General features: G+C 63.5%; 1 protein-coding gene across 5 annotated transcripts; it reads right to left on the minus strand.

Annotated features, from left to right (window-relative positions):
* On the minus strand, positions 1–23,848 carry GRIN1 (glutamate ionotropic receptor NMDA type subunit 1). 5 transcript variants are annotated; one of them, XM_063081729.1, is made up of 21 exons: positions 23,591–23,848; positions 21,930–22,064; positions 18,836–19,012; positions 16,836–16,898; positions 15,959–16,059; positions 11,967–12,088; positions 11,722–11,896; positions 10,203–10,347; positions 10,022–10,105; positions 7,561–7,702; positions 7,340–7,467; positions 5,575–5,739; positions 5,382–5,500; positions 5,160–5,272; positions 4,943–5,091; positions 4,704–4,861; positions 4,405–4,566; positions 4,101–4,210; positions 3,862–4,007; positions 2,472–2,582; positions 1–69 (listed from the first exon to the last, which is right to left on the minus strand). In XM_063081729.1, exons 1-21 carry the CDS (start codon positions 23,846–23,848, stop codon positions 1–3), a joined length of 2,832 nt encoding a protein of 943 aa, XP_062937799.1. The 5 variants fall into 5 exon arrangements, with proteins under 5 accessions (XP_062937799.1, XP_062937801.1, XP_062937802.1 ...); XM_063081731.1 differs by lacking the exon at positions 2,472–2,582; XM_063081728.1 differs by lacking the exons at positions 1–69; positions 16,836–16,898 and adding an exon at positions 282–398.
* Positions 23,849–24,144: the final 296 nt, after the last annotated feature.

Raw genomic sequence — 24,144 nt, forward strand, 5'->3', positions numbered from 1 at the left:
TCACACCACGGTGCTGACCGAGGGATCTGAGAGGTTGAGCGGGCCCGTGATATCAGTGGGATGGTACTGCTGCAAAATAGAAATACACAGACAAGGCGCCCGTTAGCCCCGAGGCGGGGGGCACGTGCGGGGCCGGGATGGGGTGGACCGGCCACCGGCGGGCGGGCGCGGCCTGGGCAGGCTGGGGCCGCTCCTCCCCGACCCCGTCGTGCTCCGGGGCTCTGCGTGGGCCGGGCCGCTGTCCCGTCCGTCTGTCTGTCTGTCTGCGGGGGAGGGGCGTCTCAGCTCTCCCTATGACGGGAACACAGCTGCAGCTGGCCCTCCTCCCTCTCAATAGCGCGTCGCGGCAGCACCGTGTCTTTTTGGTTTTGCAAAGCGCCGCGTCCACCCCCGGTGCTCTATAAATAAGAACCAACAATCAATACCCGCTGGCCCCGCTGGCCGCCAGGGACCCCAGCCCTGAGCGCCCAGTGCCGCCCTGGCCCACACCGGCCACGGGACAGGGGCAGAGGATCTCAGCAGCTGGACCAAGCCCACCCTGCCCGAAGGAGCCCCCCACCCAGGCCTCCCTCCAGCCCCAGAGACAGGGTGGGAGCTGGGCTGCCCGCAACCCCCCAGCCCCCCAGCTGGCAGTGCCCTGAAGTTAACCCTGCAGGGCGGGGCCAGCCCCAGATGCTGCATGGTGCCGGGGCTGGCCCCGGAGGATGGTGCCCAGGGTGGCTCGGGGAAGGATTTTGCTGACAACGTATCCCCAGAAGGGCACTGTAAGGGTCTCTGAGCTGTACCTGGATCAGTTCCAGGCAGGGCCCTGGAACTCAGTGCCACCCTCTGAAAGTGGCCCATCACTTGCACGACTTTTGTGCTTCTCGCTTTTAGCCACCTGCCCCCAAAACGCTGTTTCTCCTGTCTGCCGGGAGACTGTCTCCTTCCCCAGACTGCCTCATGCCACAGTCCTCTCGGGCCCAAGCTCACCTCCTTCTCACCGCCCTGCGCCCCTAGCGGGCCCTAGGCTCAGATCTTGCAGCGCAGGCTCCACCCACTCTCTGGGGCCTGGGTGGCCCCGGGGACTGCACCTCATCTGCTCCTTGAGCCTGCAGCTGCGCCCAGCTCCACAGCCCCACACTCTCCAGCCGTCCTCCCTGTGCTGAGCCCTTATCTCGGGGAAGCTGAGCATCCAGACCTCAGGGGTCCCCTGGGGCACCCTGGTGGCTTCATCCTGGGACTTGGATTGCTCATTTGTGTCCTGGAGGTCTGCCCCTTTTCCTGTGTACTGGGAAGCATCTGCAAATCCCATTTCCTCCCTGCGGCATAAGCCCCCTCAGGGTGATGCTGCCCATGGGTTGGGGTTCTTGTGGGCTGGCTCTCTGGGTGGCCCCTTGCCCACAATGTTGCCTGGGACCAGGGTGCCTCTAGCAAGGCTGGATCCATTTGGAGGGCCTTTGGTCTGAGTATGCATATCTTGTGCAGTGACAAGCTGCCCAAGGCAGGAGGCAGGGAAATTCTGGGCTCAAAAGGGCAGAAAGCCTGGCCCTGACAGCGGCCCCGAGGGGGTGGCTGGGGGTCAGGAGTTGAGGCGCTGGTCTCCTTCCCAGACGCCTCCCCTTCTGGGCCTCTGTCTGGGAACCCCAGTGTCGCCCCGGGATCTGCAAGCCAGGGCTTGTGGGGCTACCCCTACCTGTTCTCAGACTCTTTGGAAGCTGCCGCCCCACACCCTGCAGGGCCCCTGCTCAGCCTGGGGTGGGAGCCACCCCCTCTAATCCCACCCCATTCCCTGCCTGACAGTCCCCTGTGGCCAAGGGCCAGTTTCAACTCCAGGCCCCAGCCGTCCACCCATATGGACCCAGGCCCGGCCCCCAGCCCCCGGCCCACACAGAGACCACATGGAGGATGCAACAGGCATGGCTCTGCTGAGACAGGTGAGACAGGTGTCTGGGGGCAGGGCCGGCGGCCAGACAGACGGACGGGATGGGACATCACAGCCACCCCTCCAGGGCTGTCGTGGGGAGGGGGTGAGGCGGCGGGCCCCTCTGGGAGAGGCGAGAAAAACGATGTAACAGAGCGGTGGTGTGGCCTCCCAACAGGCGAGGGGCCCAAGACAGGGCCGCTGTGGGCTCCCAGGGCCCAGGTGTGGCCCAGAGAGGTGGTGAGGCTGACTGACTGACCAACGACATGACACGGCTTCAGGATGGCGTGTAGGTCATGGCATGGGGGGCAGGGGGAGGCAGACTAACGCAGACACACGGGGAAAGCTGAGGACCTGGGGAGGGTTGGGGAGAAAGGTCTAGAGAGTCAGAGAGAGAGCACAGCACCAGTGTGGCGGGCAGAAGGGGGCTGGCTCTGTGGAGGTGGGGGGCAGAACAGGGCATGAGAGTCAGAGGAGGGGGTGGGATGATTAGGGGGAGGGGAGACAGACACGGGTGGGGAGCGAGGGAGGAGTCGGAGACGTGGGACTGGGGTGCTCTCCCCCTTACCGTGTCTTTGGAGGACCTACGTCTCTTGAAGCTGGAAGCCAGGGTGGAGGTGATAGCCCTAAATGTGGCTTTCTTTTTAGGGTCGGGCTCTGCTCTACCACTCTTTCTATCCTAAAATGAATATGTATAAGTGATTAGATGGCTAAGGGTGGCGGCCACACCTGCCCTCGCCTGCTCCTCGGGGGGCCGCTGCCCGGCCTGGCCGGCCACTCGGGCCCTCGCTCCTGCCTGCCTCCCTGTGCTGGACGGACAGACTGACAGCTGGACCTTCGAGGGTGGCCTCTTCTCCTGCCCAGGGTCTTGGGCCTGACCTTGCTGGTGCTTGGGCTGGGCTTGGGGAGGGTCCCAACTGGCTCTCTTCCTGGGAGTTCCACCTGGCTCCCTGGCTTCTGGGTGGCCCTGGCTTACAAGTGTCCCGAGGAGGAGGAGCCCTCCGAGGACTGGAGGAACTGCCCCTTGGGCCACGCCAGCCAAACTGTGTGGAGGCTGCTGACTCCCAAAGGGACACACATCAAGATTCAGGAAGGGGCCGAAGGCAGGTGTCGAGATGGAATTGGAGCGATAGACAGAGGCGGCTCCCAGGACCCCAGCTTTAGATCTTATGGCCAGGATGGCCTGTGTCCGCCAGTGAGAGCAGCGGCCAGGTCCCCGGGGGACCTGCAGGGCCAAGAGCAAGAGTGGGCGGATGAGAGGTGTGGGGGCTCCAGCAACCCCCACCCCTCCACAGTCTTTGCTGCAATGCCAGCTTCATCTCAGGACACAGGCTCCAGGAAGGCACCCAGAGAAAGAGAAGAGATGGAGTGAACCAGAACTCGGACCAGCCCAGACCCCACTACCCACCCGGCCCAGGTGGGCTGTGGCTGCCCCACATGCAGCTTCACCTCTGCTGGTGGGAAATTCCCATGGACACAGCCTCGGGACCAGGCAGGGCTGAGCCGGCCCAATTTGGATTGGAGTCACAGAGAACAAGGACACAGCAGGAGAGGGGGGTCCCCAAAGGGTGTTGAGGGGGCCTGGGGCGACGGAGGGCAAAGTGCATCTTGGACTCACGTGCTACACACAGGTTGGCCCCTGCTGTACCCTGCCTGTTTGCTTTCCTATGGAATGGGTGCCGGTGGGCGACTCTGGAGACAGAGGGGCCAGGCAGAGGCTTGGAGCAGTGTGCGTGGCCTCCCTTGGCCCGGCTCTGCAGTGGGTGGCCACCTGCAGGCAGCCCCCCATGAATGCTGCCCCTGTGTCCCAGGAGCACTCACCACTGACCCTGGCCAAGGCTCCTAGCTCCAGTCCTGCCCACGGGAGCCAAAGCCAGTGCCATGGCTTGCGGGGTTGGAGGAGGGCCATGGCCAGGCCAGGCCCTGGGTACCAGGCCTCGGAGGGTGGCCTGCCCTACCTGCAGGTTCTTCCTCCACACATTCACCGCTGCAAAGGCCAGCTGCATCTGCTTCCTGCGAGCATCCTTGTGCCGCTTGTAGGCGATCTCGATGAAAATCAAGAAGATCCCAGCCACGATGCCCCCAGCCACCAGCATGAAGACCCCTGTGTCCAGGACCCAGAGCCTCAGCTGCTGGTCAGGGAGGTGAGCCCACCCCTGTGTCAGCAAGCTGTAGAGGGGACTGGGGGGGGCCCCACCTGCCATGTTCTCGAAGGTGAGGGTCGCAGGAGCGTTGCTGCGTGAGTCACACTCCTGATACCGAACCCACGTCTTGTCCAGGTCTTCCATGAAGCCATTCTCATGGGACCTGGGGGTGCAGAAGTGTGAGCCAGAGCAGGACCTGCGGTGGGGTGGGGCTCGGAGAGGGCAGTGCCTTGCCCGGGGTGGGGCGGCATCTGCAGCTGACTTGGTGCAGCCAGGCACTGGAGAGGCTCCACTTCTGGTGCGGAGCCTCTTGGAGAGGGATGGCGAAGGGAGGTGGGGCTGCAGGGGCAGACTCACTTGAGGATGGACAGGGACACGTTCTGCTTCCAGGGGCTGTCCTTGCGCATGCCGATGCCGAAGCCCGAGCGGAAGAACAGCTCGCCCGTGGTCACCAGGTCGCACTTCTGCGAGGCCTCAAACTCCAGCACCGCGGAGTCCCAGATGAAGGCGTGCAGCTTGCTGCGGGCAGAGGCAGGGGTCGCGGAGCCGTGCACGGTGGTGTCCTCGCCGCCCATGCTTACTGCCCCTCCCGGACCCCGCACACCGCCCCGCTCACTCCCGCCGCGCCGTGCGGGCGCCCTCTCCCCGCCCCTCACTTGTCCCGCACGGCCTGGATGGCCTCGGCCGCGCTCTCGTAGTTGTGCTTCTCCATGTGCCGGTACATGGTGCTGAGCTCCACCTGCCGCCGGAAGTAGATGTCCACCGAGCTCTGCTTCACCGTCGCGTAGATGAACTTGTCCGACGGGTTCCGCAGCTGCAGGGCCAGAGAGCGGGGCTCGAGGCTGCTGCCCGCCCCGACCGAGGCCGACCCCCGCCCCGGCCCGGCGGGCCTCACCCGCGGGTCGTTGATGCCCGTGATGCGCTCCTCGGGCCGGTCTAGCACCAGGAAGGCCGCCAGGTTGGCGGTGTAGGAGGCCACGATGATCATGGCGAAGCCGGCCCACACCATGCCCAGGATGCGGGCCGAGAAGCTTCGGGGGGCGCCTGCGGGCAGAGGCGCGGTCAGCGGGGGAGGGCAGCGGGAGCGGGGCGTGGCCCGGGCGTGGCCTCACCTTCCCCGATGCCCGAGTTGAGCAGGACGCCCCAGGAGAACCACATGGCCGAGGACAGGGTCAGCGCGTCCTCCTCCTCCTCCTCGCTGTTCACCTTGAACCGGCCGAAGGGGCTGCAGGGCGCAGAGGGCGGGCGGGAGAGACGGCGGGAGGGCGGCCCTGCCCGGCCCCGCGCCCGGCGCCGCCCGCCCCGCAGGTGTCCGGCCCCTCGGTCGCGCTCACCTGAAGCGGTCCAGCAGGTACAGCATCACGGCCACCACGTGCACCGACAGCCCCACCAGCAGCCACAGCGTGCTCTGGAAGGGCTGCATGAACGAGTCCAGAGTGCTCCGCGGGATCTCCTGCGGGCGGACGGGCGGTCGTCACCGCCCGGGCCTCCAGGGCCCCGCCGCAGCCCCGCCCGGCCCCTGCCCACCTTCTTGACCAGGATGGTCAGGCCCTGGTACTTGAAGGGCTTGGAGAACTCGATGTACTGCGCGCGCTCGTTGTTGATGGTCAGCGGCGCCACGATCATGTCCGCCTGCCCGCTGAGCAGCTCGCCCATCATCCCGTTCCACTCCTTCTTGTTGCTGTTGTTCACCTGCGGGGCGACAGAGCCGGCGGAGGCGAGCTCCGGCTACAGCAGCGCTAGCGCCTCGCGGGGCGCGCGCTCTAGGCCCCGCACCAGCCGGCAGGCCGCGCCCACGAGCTCCGCCAGACTCCGCCCCACCCAGCCCTCAGGCCCCTCCCACCCAGACCCGCCCCACCCAGCCTGCAGGCCCCTCCTGCTCAGGCCACGCCCCACCCAGCCCGCAGGCCCCTCCCACCCAGACCCGCCCCACCCAGCCCGCAGGCCCCTCCCACCCAGACCCGCCCCACCCAGCCTGCAGGCCCCTCCCACCCAGACCCGCTCCACCCAGCCTGCAGGCCCCTCCTGCTCAGGCCACGCCCCACCCAGCCTGCAGGTTCCTCCCACCCAGCCCACAGGCCCCTCCCACCCAGACCCGCCCCACCCAGCCTGCAGGCCCCTCCCACCCAGACCCGCCCCACCCAGCCTGCAGACCCCTCCCACCCAGACCCGCCCCACCCAGCCTGCAGACCCCTCCCACCCAGACCCGCCCCACCCAGCCTGCAGGCCCCTCCCACCCAGACCCGCTCCACCCAGCGTGCAGACCCCTCCCACCAAGACCCGCCCTCAGGCCCCTCCCACCCAGACCCGCCCCACCCAGCCTGCAGACCCCTCCCACCCAGACCCGCCCCACCCAGCCTGCAGGCCCCTCCCACCCAGACCCGCCCCACCCAGCCTGCAGGCCCCTCCCACCCAGACCCGCTCCACCCAGCGTGCAGACCCCTCCCACCAAGACCCGCCCTCAGGCCCCTCCCACCCAGACCCGCCCCACCCAGCCTGCAGGCCCCTCCCACCCAGACCCGCCCCACCCAGCCTGCAGGCTCCTCCCACCCAGACCCGCTCCACCCAGCCTGCAGGCCCCTCCTGCTCAGGCCACGCCCCACCCAGCCTGCAGGTTCCTCCCACCCAGCCCACAGGCCCCTCCCACCCAGACCCGCCCCACCCAGCCTGCAGGCCCCTCCCACCCAGACCCGCCCCACCCAGCCTGCAGACCCCTCCCACCCAGACCCGCCCCACCCAGCCTGCAGGCCCCTCCAGCTCAGGCCACGCCCCACCCAGCCTGCAGGCTCCTCCCACCCAGCCTGCAGGCCCCTCCTGCTCAGGCCACGCCCCACCCAGCCTGCAGGCTCCTCCCACCCAGCCCACAGGCCCCTCCCACCCAGACCCGCCCCACCCAGCCTGCAGACCCCTCCCACCCAGACCCGCCCCACCCAGCCTGCAGGCCCCTCCAGCTCAGGCCACGCCCCACCCAGCCTGCAGACCCCTCCCACCCAGACCCGCCCCACCCAGCCTGCAGGCCCCTCCAGCTCAGGCCACGCCCCACCCAGCCTGCAGGCTCCTCCCACCCAGCCTGCAGGCCCCTCCAGCTCAGGCCACGCCCCACCCAGCCTGCAGGCCCCTCCCACCCAGCACTGCCCAGCTCAAAGGCCCCTCCCACCTAGGCCCCGCCCCAGCTTGCAGGCCCCTCCACCCAGCACTGCCCAGCCCGAAGGCCCCTTCCGCTCAGGCCCCGCCCCGCCCCAGCCTGCAGGCCCCGCCCACCCAGGCCCCACCCCAGACGTCCACTGCGTACCCGCTCCTGCGTGCCGAACTTGCCGTCGGCCACCAGGTGCACCTCATAGGTGAAGTTCATGGTCCGCGCCAGCTTGATAAGCAAGTCGATGCAGAAACCGTAGCAGCACTGAGGTACTGTGTGGCGCGCTGGGGGCCGGGGGCGTGAACACGGTAAACGATGGGCTCCAGGCTCGCTGCCCCTGCTTCCGTCCTGCCCCCGCGCCCCCATGCGTCACTCACGGCTCCCCGGCGACGTGTCGTTGGGCCCAGTGCAGATCACCTTCTTGACGGGGTCGCCATTGACCGTGAACTCTTCCTTGCACGTCCCGTCGCTCAGCGTGGGCTTGACGTACACGAAGGGCTCCTGGTGGATTGTCACGATCTATGGGGGAAGGGGACACCCAGCCTGGACTACGGCCTTTGGCTACCTCGGGGCGCTGGACTCTTCACAGGGCCTGGCTTCCCCTGGCGCCCTTCAAATCCCTGACCTGGCCCCCCATCCACCCGCCACTGCCCTTTTCTGAAGCCCCCCTACAGGACTTCAGGCGGTCAGTCTGCTTCCTCCTCGGCCACCGTCAACATCATCTGCCTGCCGCCCTCAGGAGGGGCCGCAGACTCCCCGGACCCTCCCGTGCCGCCCTTGACACGTGGGGAACACCTCCGGAAGCGCTATCCCTTCTCTTGGCCACCTTTCCTTGGGTCTTGGCTTACACATCAGTCACTCCATCAGAGGTGCCTGCGGACATCCAGGGTGTGCTGGGCACCTTCTCTGACTCCTTAGGGACAAGAAACTCCCCATCCCAGCCCGGAGCCTGCCCCCGAACCCCGCTGTGCCATGAGGACAGGGGCGTGCCCACTGAAGTCCACCCAGCACCTGCACAGGACCCAGGACCCACAGGGCCGCCTGACTGCGCCTCTCTGTCACATGCCCTCGCCCTGCTGGCCCTCAGCCTCCCCAGCAGCCCCGCAGGCTCTGGCCTGCATGGTCTTCGATCGTTTGTCTTTCGTTCCTTCCTCTTTTCCTTGGCGCTCTCCTCTCTGCCGTGGCCTGCCTCTGCAACCCAGGCGTGTGCTCGGGCTCGCTCCCCTTCCTGTCCCTCCAGGGCCCACCGTCTGGGGGTGGGGGAACAAATACTGACAGAGGGGGCTGAGATGGTGCACGGCTGTGGAGGTGCCTCCTGAGGTGGTGGAGAGCAGGGCACTGGCACTGGGGTCCAGAGAAGGGCTGGACGTCTGTGGCAGGAAGGTGTGGAGGGTCTTGGGGAGAGCAAGCCTAGAGAGGTGGTCAGGGCCAGCCTCCACCTTGAAGGCAGCATTTTGGCCTGCATCCCGGGGACAGGGCCCTCAAAGACCTTCGTTTGCATTCTACAAGTTCATTGTGCTTGTACTTTGTGTGATATATGTTAGCACAAGGGCACTTCAAAAACTCACAGAAAAATGGAATTAAAACATAATACAAATATTTCCATGAACTTGTGGGAGACCCTCCTACTTAAAAATTTAGTAGGGACAGAAACAAAGCTGTAAGGGCCGGCCCGTGGCACACTCGGGAGAGTGTGGTGCTGATAACACTAAGGCCACAGGTTCGGATCTCGTATAGGGATGGCCGATTAGCTCACTTGGGTGAGCGTGGTGCTGACAGCACCAAATCAAGGGTTAATATCCCCTTACTGGTCATCTTCTTTTAAAAAAAGAAAGAAAGAAAGAAAGCTGTAAACAGCCATCTGCATCCCACAGCCCAGAGGGAGCCTTTGACCATTGGCATGTTGACAGTTACTTTCAGTGCTTCCAACCCGAGGTGGCTGAGCTGCAGGTAGATGCCACATTGGCATGGGAAAAGGTCACCCTGTCTGCAGCGAAGGGTGGGCACTGGTAAAGGGGTCTGGGTAGGAGGCCATGTGGACTGGCCCCAGGCTGCAGGGATGGGCTCAGACAGCAGACAGGGTTAAGAGACCTTAGAGGACCTGGGGACACCAGGAGAAGGTTGGTTGGGCACACTACACTTAAGGTCCTTGCCTTTACCACATTGGCCAAGGCTGGAGTGGGTATGGTGTGGCTCAGCTCAGGGAGGAACTCTCAGGGGAGCACCTGGGAGGAAATGAGTCAGGTCAAGGAAGAGATTCTATGAGGGAGGAAGCCAGGCAGGAGGGGGCTCCCAGTGGTCCAGAGAGAGAGTCAAGAAGGGAATGTCCCACCACGGGGAATGCTGTAGGTAGGCCAGGGTGGAAGAGGACAGTTCGAACCAGTCACAGCAAGAGGCCAGGGATGCTGAGGGAGGGGTGCTGGTCCACCTGGCACGCGGGATCAGGATTTAGGACAGCGAGTGCTGAGGCTGAGGTCTGCACTGGGGCGCGGAATGACCACTCGTCTGTCCCTCTGCCTGTGCATCAGATCTTCCCCAGGGAAGTCCTGTCTCAAACGACTTCTTCACACCTAACTTGTGTTGGGTCAGCAGGGGCACTAGAGAGCCTGAGGGGTGGGGGGACGGGACGGTGGCAGCTTCCTCTCCTCCTTCCACCTGCTCTCTCTGCTTCCTCTGCCGTGCCAGGTATGTGGAACCACAGCCAGGTAGGTGCAGGCGGGCCCTGTCCCCGCATCCTTTGTTGCTTTCATTATCCTCATTGTCCCTTCCTCCAGGCCTGATTGGGTGTATGGGGTGTCTGGGGTGGAGATGCCGGGGCAGGCTGGTAGAGTTCCCTACCTTTAATCTGGTGGACATCTGGTACCCTCGAGGCTTCTCTGTTTCTCCACCTGGCCAGATGATCTTCCTGTCATTAGGGATGACCTGGGGGTGGGAGTATGAGATGGAGGGTGGCCACGCAGGGGTCTTGGCCCCAGGACCCTAAGGCCCCAGCCCCCACCCCCTCATGACCCCCACCTACATGGGTACCGTTGTAGATGCCGACTTGCACCAGCTTGCGGTTCTGTAGGTTCATGATGCTGTAGTTGGCAAACTTCCGGTCTCCATCCTCGTTGAACTCCACGCGACCGGTCACCCCGTCTGCGTACTTGGAAGACATCAGCACCCTGGGGGAGGGCAGCATGGTTTAGAGTTATCAGGCATGCTCCTTACCCCCGGCCTCCTGAGCAGCCCGAGCCCCTCCTGCCCCAATCCCAGGAACAGAAAGACGAGCAGATGTCAGACCCTTATTCTGAATCTGATGGATGGTGTGCGTGTCTGCCCACACCAGATGGATAGGACAGCTAGTGACATTGAGTGACTCCTGGGTGCCAGACTCTGTTCTGAGGGCTTTCCATGGGTTAGGAGGTTTGATCCTAACAGCAGCCATCCTATTTTTACAAAGAAGGAGGCAGAAGCCCAGGAGGATGCCTGTCCTATTTGACAGTGAGTGGGGTAGGCAGGTTGAGCCTGGCGCCTGCCTCTAACCATCAGGCATCCTATCAGGCTGTATGTGCACACGCTTGTGTGTATTGTATCCATCGAGCCATGTCAGTGAACCTGTGTGCACGTGTGATCCCTATGTTGGGTGCACCCCTATACATGTACTTGTGGCACACGTGCATGTCACGCGCCTCTCTGAGTCTGTGTGCGCACATGGGTCTGTGCAAGTGTCTGTATGTGTGTGCATATGTGCTGCCTACATCTGCAGTTATGTGTGTGCACCTGTCGTGGGCACCATGAACGGTGGTTCTGCACATGCTACATGGTGGTTGGGGGACCCTGGAGATGGGCTGAACCTGCCCCACCCCTGGTGGCATGATGTCCAGGGGTGCTGTGAGCTAACTCCTGCCCGCCGGCAGCCTTTCACTTGAGGGTCTGAGCCTTGGCCAGCCAGGGCTCTCTACAGGCTCAAGTGCTGTCCCTGGGCTCCTTGTCTGACCTCCTGGGTCCCTGGAAGCTCCCGGTCCCTGCAGCAAGTCCCAAAGGCTGCCAGCCACTGTGGGGAGTGGCGTACAGTCGCAGGGTGGGCTGCAGTGTGGAAAGGTGGGGACGGGAGCAGTGGAAGCAGTGAGGACTTCAGTGACAGTCGAGGTATTGGTGTCAGTGCTGGGAAAAGGGAGACGATTGTCACAGTGGAGATAGAGATGATGGTGCTGGGGAGGTGGGGGGACAGAAGGGCAGTGGGGTAGGTGACTGTGTCCATAAGATGTTGGCAGCAGACGTCGCTGGGCCACCCCTGAGCAACAGGGCCGCCCACCTCTTAAAGAGTCCATCTTTAGGAAAGCGGCACCGCCCACCACCCGAGCGCGGCCCGCCCACCTCTTGAAGAGCGGCCCCTCCCACCCCAACGCGGCCCCGCCCACCTCTTGAAGAGCGGCCCCTCCCACCCAGCGCGGCCCCGCCCACCTCCCCGAGGAGCGGCCCCGCCCACCTCTTGAAGAGCGGCCCCTCCCACCCCAGCGTGCCCCGCCCGCCTCTCGAGGAGCGGCCCCGCCCACCTCTTGAAGAGCGGCCCCGTCTTCCAGATGTTGGTGTTGCCCACGCAGCCCCGCGGCGGGTCTGTGATGTTCTCCTTCTCCAGGAGCTCGTGCACGGCCTGGGCCACCACGCCCACGGCGTCGCTGATGTGGGCGGACTCGTTCTTGCCGTTGATGAGCTGCAGCCCGATGATGCCTGCAGCGAGAGTCCGGCTTAGAGCCCGCGGCCGCCCCCCGCCCGGGACCCGCCGAGGCCCAGCACTCACCGTCCGGGGCGTAGCGCAGGGCGTTCCCCGAGATCTCGCGCTCCCCCACCAGCCACACGTACCCCGAGCCCGTCATGTTCAGCATCGCGGCTGCGCGGTACACAGTGGCCGCATCGTCCTCGCTGTGGGGCAGACGGGGGTGACGGGCCAGGACTCCAGCCGCCCCCACCGCGGCCGCTCCCCGCCCCCAGCCCCTCCTGGAGCGGGGCCTGGACACCCCGCGGAGGCCTCTCCTGGCACTGCCTGGGCCCAGCGACCTGGCGGAGGGGACCGCACCCAGACTGTACCCCCAGCCTGCTTCACGCCCAGGAGACCCCACAGAGGCGCCGGGGCCCAGACCCAGGAGCCTCGCAGGCCTCTGCTGCTGGCCCCTGACTTTGCGGGGCAGGCATCGGGTTTGACATCCGGCTTACAGGACTGACTTCCCGCTGGGCCCTTCTGACTGTGCTCCCAGGCGCGCCCTTTTCTCTCTCTCAGCATCCCCCTCCTCAAGTGACCCAGGATGGTGATGGATCGTTATTTATCGATCACTTGCTCACCAGGTACCAGGCACTGTTTTGAGTCCTTGCATGGATTACCTTATGTAATTCTCACGACATCCCTATGGGGCAGGCATAAGTACTATCCCTGTGTCAGGAGGGGAAACTGAGGCACACGGGACACACAGCTGTAAGTGGCAGTCAGCTCTGTGCCTGGACAGTCCACCCCAGAGCTTGTCCTGTGACCTATGGACAAGCCACACCCCTCTGGTCCTCCATGTTGAAAAGTGTGAAATGAGGGGTTGGGGGACTCTCCAGGTTGATGAGATGCTGGTGGGACACAGTGGCCTAGGAGCTGCCTTGAGCATCGCAGCAGAAGCAGCCAGAGACACAAGGGGTTGCTCCTCCCTTCTCGAGTTGGTGCCAGCAGCTCCATCCCTGCCTTCATTGGTATCAACAGAGCACTTTGCAGGCACTTGTGGTCCTGAGTTCTTGGGGTGCTCTCACAGGTGAGCCCCTGTGGACAGTGAAGCAGGGGACCTGGTCCCTGGGGCTGGGGCCTCCCTGGTCATGACAAGGACTCCTAGCCCTAGATCACACACTGAATGTGAACTGTCACAACACATTGAATATGGTAAAGATCGCCCAGCAAAACCCAAGACCACGCATGTCCAGACACAGAATACCAGCTGGCAATTGTGCCCATCAAAACCAGACAGAGAAACCCGTCTTCTTTCTACAATTCAGGTTGATGACATGTGACTTGATGGAATGATTATGATTAGTAAAACAGTTGTAGACAAAAACCTGGTCAATCCATCAAACCTCATCAGGTCATTTTATGGAAATAGCCAATGCCAATAAAGACAATTTCAGAAACATAACAATAAAAAGTTTTGGAGGTGAATTCTTTGTACTCTATAGAAAATTATTCAGAAATTAAGATTGGCTTAATGGGGTCTCTCTGCAAAATATTCTCAACAACCTTCGTGAAGGAGGAGCCGAAATGTGACAGCTTGAGGTGCCAGGGTCAAGGCCCTTGTCTGCTGCCGCCCTGGGGTCTTGCCTCCCTGTGCTGTCAGAAACTGGGTGTGTGGAGTGGGCCGACCTGCCCTCTGCTGTGGGACTTTGGCCTCTCTGCTCCAAAAAGCCCAGAGTTGAGGGGACGGGTCCCTTCCAGCCCTGATGGTGCAGGGGCCTTGCATGGATTCATCAACAGAGGTGCTGCTGGATGTATGGTTGATATTATGTGCTGTGTGTTTGTGTGCAGTGCATGTATATGTTTGGGGTTTGGTACATATGTATCCTGTAGTGTGTACGTAGTGTGTCCACACACACATCCGTACCTGTGTCCATATGTGTATTGGTGTGATATATGTTTGCATGTGGTGTGTATGTACGCATATGTAGGTGGGCATATGTCTGTGGGTGACTGTATATGTGTATGCATGGTGTTTGTGTATGCATGTGTGGTATGTGTGCCTGTGCCTGTGTGTGTGTGCACATTTGTACATGTGTGGTGTGTGTACAGTGTGAGCAAGTGTGTGCACATGTGGCGTTATGTGATGTGTGCTCATGTGTGTGGGTGTGTGGCATGCACATGGCTCATGTGCATGTGTGTGCATCTGTCTGTTATTACTGTGTCCCCCTCTCTGGGCTGGCCTTTTTCTTGGAGCCATGTCTGGAAAACCTGTCCTTGATCCTGGGGGCTGGCAACACAAGGTAGGCCCCTCTTGGTCTTGTCTCGGGGATTCCCCATGGCTGCAGTGTGTGGCATGTGCACTCAATGGCCAGAGAGAAAACAGTGGAGAAAGTACCCACCCTCTTCTGGGACTTGGGCGTTGTGGGATTCCTTGGATTGGTTTTACATGTGATTTTCTGGCCTGTGTCCTGCTTGTCCATTGCAGAAGTACCCAACAGTTAAAAAGTATGTTTGGGGTAATGGGTTCCTTGAGTTGGCCAACCCTGGATGAAAGAGTCTTCTGCGCACTAGCCAGCTGTCTGTCCATTGGTCCACCCGCCTATCCATCCTCTTATCCCACCACATCCACCCAATCGCCCTCAAGCCCTATGAGTTAGGGAAGTGTAAACGAATCAGAAAATAGAAGAGGGTCTGGTGGGCGGGGCTTGCTCTGGGAGGAGCTTTCCTGAGCAGGGCTTTTCCTGGGCGGGGCTTGCTCTGGGAGGGGCTTTCCTGAGTGGAGCTTTTCCTGGGCGGGGCTTGCTCTGGAAGGGGCTTTCCTGAGTGGAGCTTTTCCTGGGCGGGGCTTGCTCTGGGAGGGGCTTTCCTGAGTGGAGCTTTTCCTGGGCGGGGCTTGCTCTGGGCGGGTCCTTCCTCGGGCGGGGCTTTCCCTGGGTGAGGCTCCCCCTCCCCAGCTTGCTGTAGGTGGAGCTTGCTGTGGGCGGGGTTTGTGCAGCCCCATCCTTGCTAGTGCACATCTTTAATCCTTTCTGAGGAAGCCTGGCCTCCCTCCCCGAGTAGCCCACAGTTGGATGAGTGGCATGGACAGGTCCGCCACTGTAAAATGGGGGTTGGGCTGCGGTGGGGGTGATTGTCGCCTTCTTGTCGAGGCTACTGGAGGAGCAGGAGAGGCTCGCAGGTATTGGAGTGGGGCAGTAGGTAGGGTTGGGGAGATTCCTGCCTTCCAGCCAGAAGAGCCCTGGTTGACCCACCCTGCGCTCTGCCCCGGGGAAGGAGTGCATCTGGCTCATGCCCGAGGGTGTGATGACTGAATGTGCAAAGGGACGCCTGTCTTTCCCACCTGCAGGGCAGCAGGTTTGGATTGCGGCGACTTGGCTGTTTTTCTCCACTCTGTGGGAGCCCCGCAGAGCTCCTAACAGGTCAGGTTAGGGTCCACCCAGGGCCTCCCGTGGGGCGGGGCTCCCTTCCTCTTCCTATTCGGAGGGGCCTAGACTCTACCTTCTCAGGAGAATTTCGCCATTTGCAAATAGGGAGATTTTTACTGTGGGCTCATCCCTGAGGTTTCGGTGTGGGGGACAGGCCCTGCCCAGGGGCCATCTGAATTTCATGGGTCCCTAAGTGGTTTCCCCTCTTGAGCCACCTGTTCCAGCTGCTCTGATCCTACAGTCAATAGGTCCGGCCTTCTCCCTGCCTTGCCACTTGGGCTCATCTGCACACCTGCTTGTCACTTCCCATGCCCCCATCCCTGATCCCAGTCCTGGGCAGTATTTGCATAGGCGTGCCTCCTTGAGTCCTGGGGCTTCCAAGGGCAGGGTCTTATCCATCTCCCACCCCCAAAGTCTTCCTCAGGGCAAGAGGCAGCCAGTGACTGTGGAAGGGCGAAGGGTCCAGGCGGAGAGGGTAGAAGGAGGCTGTCACACTAGCCAGGTCACTGGGCATGTGGGGGTGTGTGTGTGGGGGGTCTCCCTTGCTGAAGGCGTTTTGGAAGCTGAAGCTCACTTTGCCGAAATGCCCCAGCCCTGGCCCAGATGGTGGGTTCGTGGCCCAAGCCCAGCCCTGGGGAGGGGCCTGGCCCAGGCCCCTAGCTTTACCTAGCAGAGAGGATGATGACCCGGGCCTCCAGTTCTCGCGCCTCCATCAGCAGGGCCGTCACATTCTTGGTTCCTGGGTCGAACTGCAGCACCTTCTCAGCCTGTGGTGTGAGCAAGAGTGTCAGCAAGTGGCTGGGACAAGGGACATAGCGCCTCAGGGGCGAGAGTTGGGCCGCAGCAGCTAGGAACCCCGAGGCAGCTTCGCTAAGGCTGCCATGGCCTGTGCCTGCCACCTGCACTGTCCACCTGCCTCATTGCTCCTGGCCTGGCCTGGTCTCTCTTGTCCTTTCTTCAGCTTGCTCCAGTTCCTGCACGCACTCTCTGCTTTCTCTGTTCTCTCTTTGCTTCTCACGCCTGTCCTCATTTTTGCACTGAGCATGCAAGCTGAAGTGGCCCGAGACTCAGAAAGAGGCGTGCAGCAGACAGGAAACAGAAAAGAGTTTCGGAATGCAACCGGGAACAGAGGTGGGGCCAACTTCCAAAACCATGGGAGATCCTCTCAGGCCTGTTTCCACAGGCCCCTGCAGGAGCTGCCTGGACCCGGGCTGGTGGGCAGCCAGGTGGGCGGGCTCCCTCCTGGGTTCCACGAGGAAACCCTGGGGTCCTGGAGATTCGCATGCACTTCCCGGAGAGCAGCTCCTCCTGCGGCAGTGCCTGCCTCGAGGGCGCAGGCTGGGGTCACAGCGGGTGGGCCGCAGGCACCCACACTGGCCACGCCTGCCCTCTCCTGCCTGCTGCCTGCCTCATGACCTGGCTCTCCTAACTGCTTGGGCCTGCGGCTCGGCGTGGCTGGGCCAGACAGCAGCCCTAGTGGCCGAGGCGCCGGAGGCCGGGGCTCCCTAGTCGGTGGGTGGCGTGCACGTCCATGCATATATACCTTGGGTCCGCGCTTGTTGTCATAGGACAGTTGGTCGAGGTTTTCATAGTTCCTTTTTTTACTCTGATGAATAATGTGCACAGAGAAAATATGCAGACACAGAAGAAGATTATAAACGGTTGAAAATGACGGCGCTAAAGCAATCACACCACCTCCTCGGCACGTCTGCAGACGGGCACATACCTGGAGCTCGCAAACACCGAGGCCCGGGGAGGGGCTGGGGGCCGGGGTGGAGCTAGGGGCGAAGGGGCACAGGGGCAGGGGCCACGGAGACTCCCTGCCACGGAGTTGTGCTCTGGGGAATGGTCACTCTCTCTCAGGAGAAAGGGAAGCCCTGTCCACATCCACCCTTCAGGGTCCCACCTGCCGCCCCCACCCCTGCCATGCACCTGCCATGTAGCCCCAGCAGTACCCATTCCCACCCATGTCAGTCCTGAGTGGGGGGTGAGTAGACCCCTGGGCCCTATCCCTTGTGTCCCTCCCTCCTCCCCCCATTGTCTTCCCTTCTGTCTCCCCAGAGGCCAAGGTGCTTACTTCTTGCTCACTGGTGTGTCCACACCCACGTGTGCACCTCAGAGGATGTGTGTGCCAGTGTGTGCCTGCGGGGGTTGTGGGAGCCCACGGGTGTGAGTGTGGGAGCGTTTGTCCACACAAGCCTGTGACGATGGGGGGTCTGAGCACACGCCTATGTGTGTGAGCTGGTGGGTGCCAGTGAGGGTGGGCACACACCAGGCCGTGTGGGGGTCTGTGGAGGCAGGAGGTGTGGAGGATGACGGAAGCGTCTCGGGAGTGATGGCGTGTGTGTGCCTGGGCGTGTGTGAGCAGGAGGTCGGGCGTGCAGGGGTGTGACTGATGAGCTGTGGGTGTGGCTGGGTGTGCAGGTGTGTGAGTGTGTGGTGGCAGTCTGTGTTGCTGTGGGTGGCACGCCGGGGGGTGAGGTGTCTGTCAGCTGCTGGGGGTGGGGGCTTTGTCTGGGGAGGCCTGGGGCCCATCCGCACTGGTAGCCAGCCCTCCCTCCCTCCCAGACTCAGCAGATTCCCCATGACAGGACCCCCAGGACCCTCTGGGCCTGCCCCCTGGCTTCACCCTCCTCTCCCCCAACACCAGTGCCCTCTACTCCCTCCGGGGGCCTATGGCGCCTTGGGAGGCCCAGGATCAGCACTAGGTTTGATGAAGCCAGCGCTGACTTCACAGACCGGACACGCTCCCGCCACCACCCTTGGTCTGGCCTCCGGGGCCCCTACCCAGCCTGGGCTTCCCTCCGTCTCTGCCTGACCCGGGGAGCCATGGGCCCGGGAGCTATGCCCTCGGGGCTCTGACACTGGGTGAGGGTGGTCCCCTCCTCCTCTGCGGGGCGCCAGCTCCTCCTCTGGCTGGCAGTGGGGGTGGGCGAAGAAGGGGGAGGGGGTCGCTTGGACCCCCAGAGATCCCAGCTCTGATCTCTCTGCAGCCCCTCGGAGTGGAGGCCGGGCTGGCCTGGGAGTGGTCAGTGTGTCCTGATGGGGAGGCCGCAGCCCAGCCCCGTGGGGCACGAGTGGGAGCCGAAGGGGCGGCCCAGGTGGGGGGCTGCTGGGAGGGGGCCTTGGGGGAGGTGAGGCCGGTGCAGGGCGTGGAAGGTCCCAGCAGGGAGCGGGCATGGTGGGCGTCGCCATCCCCCTGAGGAGGGGCGCCCTCAGAGGCGCTGGGGACTGGGACGGGCAAGGGTGGGCGGGGCCTCGGCGGGCGCCGCGGGCGGGGGGCGGGGTGGGGGCGGGGCGGGGGTGTTTGCGGAGCTCCAGGTGGTCCGGCCCTGGCCCCGCAGGGACTGACACGGAGGAGATTTCGACTAATGGCAAAAGCGAGTGAAATGAGCCGAGGACAGGCTGGGGCGGGCGCTCGCCAGACGCGGTGGTGCTGAGCATGCAGGATGGAGAGAGAGGGTGTCACACGGAGCCACAGACACGGCGGGCGGCCCGGCCCGCTCCTGCTGCTCTGCGCGGCGCCCCCGGCGCGCGCCTCACCTTGGACTCTCGCTCCTCCAGCAGCGTCTCCAGGCGCTTCTGCGCCGCCCGGCCTTCGTGGTCGTCGCTCACCAGCAGGATGACGTGGTTCCAGCTGTAGACGCGCATCATCTCGAACCAGACGCTCGACTGGTGGGAGTAGGGCGGCACGGTGCGCAGGAAGCTCAGATGGATGCTCTGTGGGCACAGGCAGGCTGAGGCGCAGGCGGCACGAGCCAGCGGGGACACCACGCTGCCGCCCCCGCCCTCGCACTGTGGGGACACCTGCCGGGACCTGGAGACCCCACTGCCATCCACCTGCCCTCACAGTGCTGGGGACACCTGCCGGACCCCGGGGACCCCACTGCCGTCCACCTGCCTTTACAGTGCTGGGGACACCTGCCCGACCCCGGGGACCCCACTGCCGTCCACCTGCCTTTACAGTGCTGGGGACACCTGCCCGACCCCGGGGACCCCACTGCCGCCCACCTGCCCTCACAGTGCTGGGGACACCTGCCCGACCCTGGGGACCCCACTGCCGCCCACCTGCCCTCACACTGCTGGGGACACCTGCCCGGACCTGGGGACCCCACTGCCGCCCACCTGCCCTCACACTGCTGGAGACACCTGCCAGGACCTGGGGACCCCACTGCCGTCCACCTGCCCTCACAGTGCTGGGGACACCTGCCGGACCCCAGGGACCCCACTGCCGTCCACCTGCCTTCACAGTGCTGGGGACACCTGCCGGACCCCGGGGACCCCACTGCCGCCCACCTGCCCTCACACTGCTGGGGACACCTGCCGGACCCCGGGGACCCCACTGCCGTCCACCTGCCCTCACACTGCTGGGGACACCTGCCGGACCCCGGGGACCCCACTGCCGTCCACCTGCCCTCACACTGCTGGGGACACCTGCCGGACCCCGGGGACCCCACTGCCGCCCACCTGCCCTCACAGCGCTGGCCTTTTGCCCTCCCCACGTGGTCTAATCTGAGATGGCAGGAGGCTCGGCGTTCGCCCAGCAGCACCCCGACCGGGAAGCTGGTTCTCTGTGTTTCTGGGGAGCGCCCTCCCTGCACCCCACCCCCTGTTGGAGAACTTGTGTCCAGAAAGTTCTCAGTGACACTCAGCATCTGGAATACCCATGGGGGCTGCCCAGGGTCCTTCCCCAGTGCATAAAGTGTGTTTATTAGAAAGTTTTCCTTCTCGGGGCTGGACATTTCCTCTCTTCCCCCGAGTCCCGCCGTCACTGCTCACTGGGCCTGCCTTGTGTTCTGTGTCTACTGGCACGTCCTGGCATGGCCAGGGGTGGAGCAGGCTCCGGCATCCCCGGCTGAGGTTCCCTGTGTCTGCCCAGGGGAGCACTGGTCCCTTTGGTGCTCCTGTGGACACTGATCTTGTGGTCCTCTAGGCCTCCACGTTATTTTTTATCTGTTCCCTCTTGGTGGCCTAGGGGTGGTCCCTTGGAGGACACAATGTCCCCTGCCTCTCCATCATCCACCTGGTGACATGGCTGCGGGGTGGGTAGTAGTTGGGGTCTTGGACTGGCTCTGACTTGGGTCATGCTGGGCTGGGTGTTGGGCCCAGGGCTGGCTGAGAGCAGGGACCGCAGGGAGCCGGGGTGTGGCCGTGAGGCGTGGCTCGAGCTTTGTCCTCATCGGGCTGGGGGGCGCGCTGGGCTGCCTCAGTGCCGTGGGGGCCCCTCCTCCCGGTCCCTTGCCTGCCCCACCGGCTGCCTTCTGTGAAAGGGTCATTTTCCTCCCTTTACATACAAAGAAACTGGTGCTCAAGGAGGTGAAGGATGCAGTGGCCTGAGGGCACAGGAACAGGACCCCCTTTCTCTTGGCTAAGGGCAAAGTCAGCTGGGAGGAGACGCTTGGGCTTTCAGAGCCTGAGCAGGGGTGGCTGCCGGCCTGTCTCATCTCCTGCCTGCAGGGCCCTCCCGAGGAGCCTGGCCTCGTCTTCCCCACGCCCATCCTCCCACACATGCCTGGGCCTGGCCGGGAGTCTCAGCGCCTCAAGGGAGCTTTACCTAGGACTGTGGCCTCCAGGCAGGAGGGATTTGGAGAATATGGGGAACCTGGCTGCCCAGCTGCCCAGCCCGGGCTGTGGCTCCTCCGCTGAGGTCCTGCGCCAGAGTACCCTGCCAAGTAGCCCCTCAGGGTCTGCCCGCAGGGAGGTGTGCAGGAGGCTGTGGTAGCCCTTCCAGCCTCTCAGTGGCCAGCTGGCATCTCCCTCTAGTGGGTATTCCTAGAATTGTGGGCAGTCTGAAGGCTGTGTGGCCTACAGCAAGTCCCTGTGCCTCTCTGGGTTGGAGTTTCCTGCAAAGCTGAGTTGGTGACCTCTCCCCTCTTCCAGCTGTGGTTCCAGGATTGAACAGAGACATCCCCCCCTGGCTGTGGGCCACAAGGTCTCTGGATGGTGCTGAGCCGAGTGCTCTCAGCCCTTGAGGCTCGGAGCCCCCAGGCCAGCACCGCGCCCCCACCCCGTGCCGTGAGCTGCTCCATCTGTTCATCCTGAAGAACGTGGACCACTTTCCTCCCGGGCCCCGCAGGGGGGAGGGCTGGGAACCCCAGCCTTCACTGCTGCCTTGTGGACACCTCTTCCATTCAGGCTCCTCCTCCTCCTGGAGCCCCTTCCCCAGCTCTCCAGACTCCCCCATCAAAGTCCCCTGTCTAGGAACCTCCCCTGCACCCTTTCTCCCAGCCCACGGGGCCCTGCCCTTCTCCTGAGGGGATGTCATTGCTGTCACCTGCCAGCGGGCCATCTGGCTGTGAGTGCAAGTGTGCACACATGTGTGGGGTGAACAGGTCAGTGTTGTGTAGTGGCACGTGCATGGGTGCGCGGTAGTGCATGTGAGACCTGAGCGTGTGAGTGTGTGAGTGAGAGCGTGAGAGGTGAACATGTGAGTGCATGAGAGATGTGTAGGTGTGTGTGTTTGTGTGCCTGCGTGCATGAGCGTGCATGTGCATGTGTGAGTGCGTATGGCCCTGCTGCTCCTTGGGGGCAGAACCCATGGTCTGGGTACCCTGCCCTGTCCTGTCAGCTACCTGTGGCCCGGCGCTGAGTACAGGAACAGAAGCCCACTGGGTTCTGGCCTGGTGGTCAGGCTTACCTTGTCTGAGTAGATGGACATGCGGGTGGTCAGCCCCAGGACGGGAATGCGGTAGAAGCCGGCTGTGTAGGAGACGGGGGTAGGAGTGAAGTGGTCGTTGGGGGTAGGTGGATGGCTAACTAGGATGGCGTAGACCTGTGGACACAGGAGACAGGGTCAGCTCGAGTGGGGGGTGGGCTGGGCCAGAGCCTGAGATATGGAAGCAGCGGGAGCTGAACCTGCCGGCAGGGGGTGGGGGGGCCTGGGTGGCATCTGTGCACACGCAGCCCCAGGCACACACGCCCAGGAAGGGAAGTGAGAGCCCACAGCCATCCTCTGCCTGGTTCTTCCTTCACTCCTCTCACCCTGCTGACCAAGGTCCCCTGGAGGGGCTGCCCTGAGGTATGTGGTGACATAGTCTCAAGGGAAGGGTGAAGGCCTTTCCTTGTGAGGGATGCACCCCAGGGTGGGCTGGGGAGGACGACTGGTCCTGCATCGTGCTGGCGCCACCCTAAGACCACCTGCTGTACCTCCCTCTGTGCCAGGGGTGGGTGGAGGGCAGCACCCCAGAGACAGAGCAGGCAGGTGACCATGAAGGTGTTCACGAGCATGTGCCAGGACACGTACAAGGGTACTTCAAAAACTTGGTGTAAGCAAAAAAAAAAAAAAGAAGGAAAAAAGAAAAAAACCGCTTGTGGAGAAATGGAACTGCATGTATTGTATGCCGCAACGTGTCTGTGTTTGTGCATGTGCATATGCGTGATTGAACCAGTGTGTAAGCACACGTTTTGTATGTGCACGTGAGCATGCCAAGCAGCGCGTGGCACGTGGGCGTGTGCGTCGGTGGGTGTGCATGTGGGTGTGAGTGAGCATGTGCAATTGATTGCGTAATGTCGAGGTGCACCAGTGTGTGCTAGTGTAATGTATTTACGTGACTGCATGTGCACTTGTGTGTCCGTGGGTGTGGCGTGTCCTCAGGTGAGCGTGTGGGAGCAGCACTGGGCCCAGCGTCTGTCCTGCTCTTACATAAAGGGCTGCATTGCAGGGATTCTCAGCTTCATTGGAATTCAGCAGGCAGTTCGGCCCAGGGCCGGACAGCTCGACAGGCGAAATCTCCGGGGTAGCGTCCTCCCCCACAGCACAGCGCTGGCTGCTGTAGCCCCCATGCTGTGCCCTGACGCCTCTCACATGCGCAGTCTCCACTCCCACCCCCACCGAGCACCCTGCTTCCACACCTGGGCCATTTCCAGGCAGACCCGTGGGTGGGGGGAAGGGAAAGGAGGAAGGAAAGGAGAGTCGAGAAGCAGAAACAAAGGTGGCCCCAGGCCCCACCCTATCTAAAGCCCTGCAGTGCGGGCATGTGGCTGGGACGCGCATTTCTGCCCCTGTGCACGGAGCGCCCACCCTCACACGGACACAAGATGAGGAAGCTAACGCCAGACGCGGGCCAATGTCCGCGCTGCACACACTGGTCGGGGCCTGGAGCACCAGAGCCCTTCTGAGGACCAACCAAGGTGTGCCAGGTGCAGGTGACCAGTCTGGGGGCTAGGACACTCGTGTTTGGTTCCTAGTGCGACCGAGCCTCCCCTGAAGGAGCCGGTGGCTTGGGAGTGGTCTCTTGGGGGGGACAGACAATGATGGACTCAAACTGGGACAGCGGGGGGGGGCGGGGGGGCGGGCACCTGGCTGGAGATGAGGTCCTCGCACACCGACAGGGCCATCTGGATGGCGTTGGGCTTGTGGGTGACAGACGTGGCGTTGAGCTGGATCTTCCAGGAGCCGTGCCGCTTGTTGGCCTGGCTCACGGCCTCGCGGAACATCTGCTCGTGCTTGCGCGTGCTCAGCACCGCGCCGATGTTGACGATCTTGGGGTCGCAGGCGGCGCGGGCGAAGGAGCAGGAGACGAGCAGGGCGAGCGTCAGCAGGTGCATGGTGCTCATGGGCCCGGGCCGCGGCAGGCCTGGCTCCGGGCGGCGCGCGCGCGGGGGCCCCGGCGGGCGGGGGGCGCTGCGTCGTGGCCGGGACCCGCGGTCCCCGGAGCGTGCGCCGGCCGGCGCTGTCCGCGGTGCTGACGCGGGTCCGGGCGCGGCGGCGAGTGCGGCGGCTGCGGAGCCGCGAGCGGGGCCGACGTCTGCTGCCCCTCCCGCCGCCCCCGCTCCCCAGCGCCGAGCCGAGGCGGCGTCCCCCGCGCCCGCGGTCGCCTGAGCAGCCGTCAGAGCGCGCGTGAGCCGGGCGC

The sequence above is a fragment of the Cynocephalus volans genome, chromosome 17, assembly GCF_027409185.1.
Source record: "Cynocephalus volans isolate mCynVol1 chromosome 17, mCynVol1.pri, whole genome shotgun sequence".
In the NCBI taxonomy this organism is placed as follows: Eukaryota; Metazoa; Chordata; class Mammalia; order Dermoptera; family Cynocephalidae; genus Cynocephalus; species Cynocephalus volans.

Bases quoted from the DNA above. Each gene is read 5' to 3' on its own strand.
- GRIN1 (XM_063081729.1), bottom strand. From the start codon at position 23,848: ATGAGCACCATGCACCTGCTGACGCTCGCCCTGCTCGTCTCCTGCTCC. The intron at 22,065-23,590 runs GTGCCCGCCCCC...CTGTGTCCACAG, and splicing joins AGGACCTCATCTCCAGCCAG to GTCTACGCCATCCTAGTTAG. The intron at 7,468-7,560 runs GTGAGTGACGCA...CCCGGCCCCCAG, and splicing joins CGACACGTCGCCGGGGAGCC to CGCGCCACACAGTACCTCAG.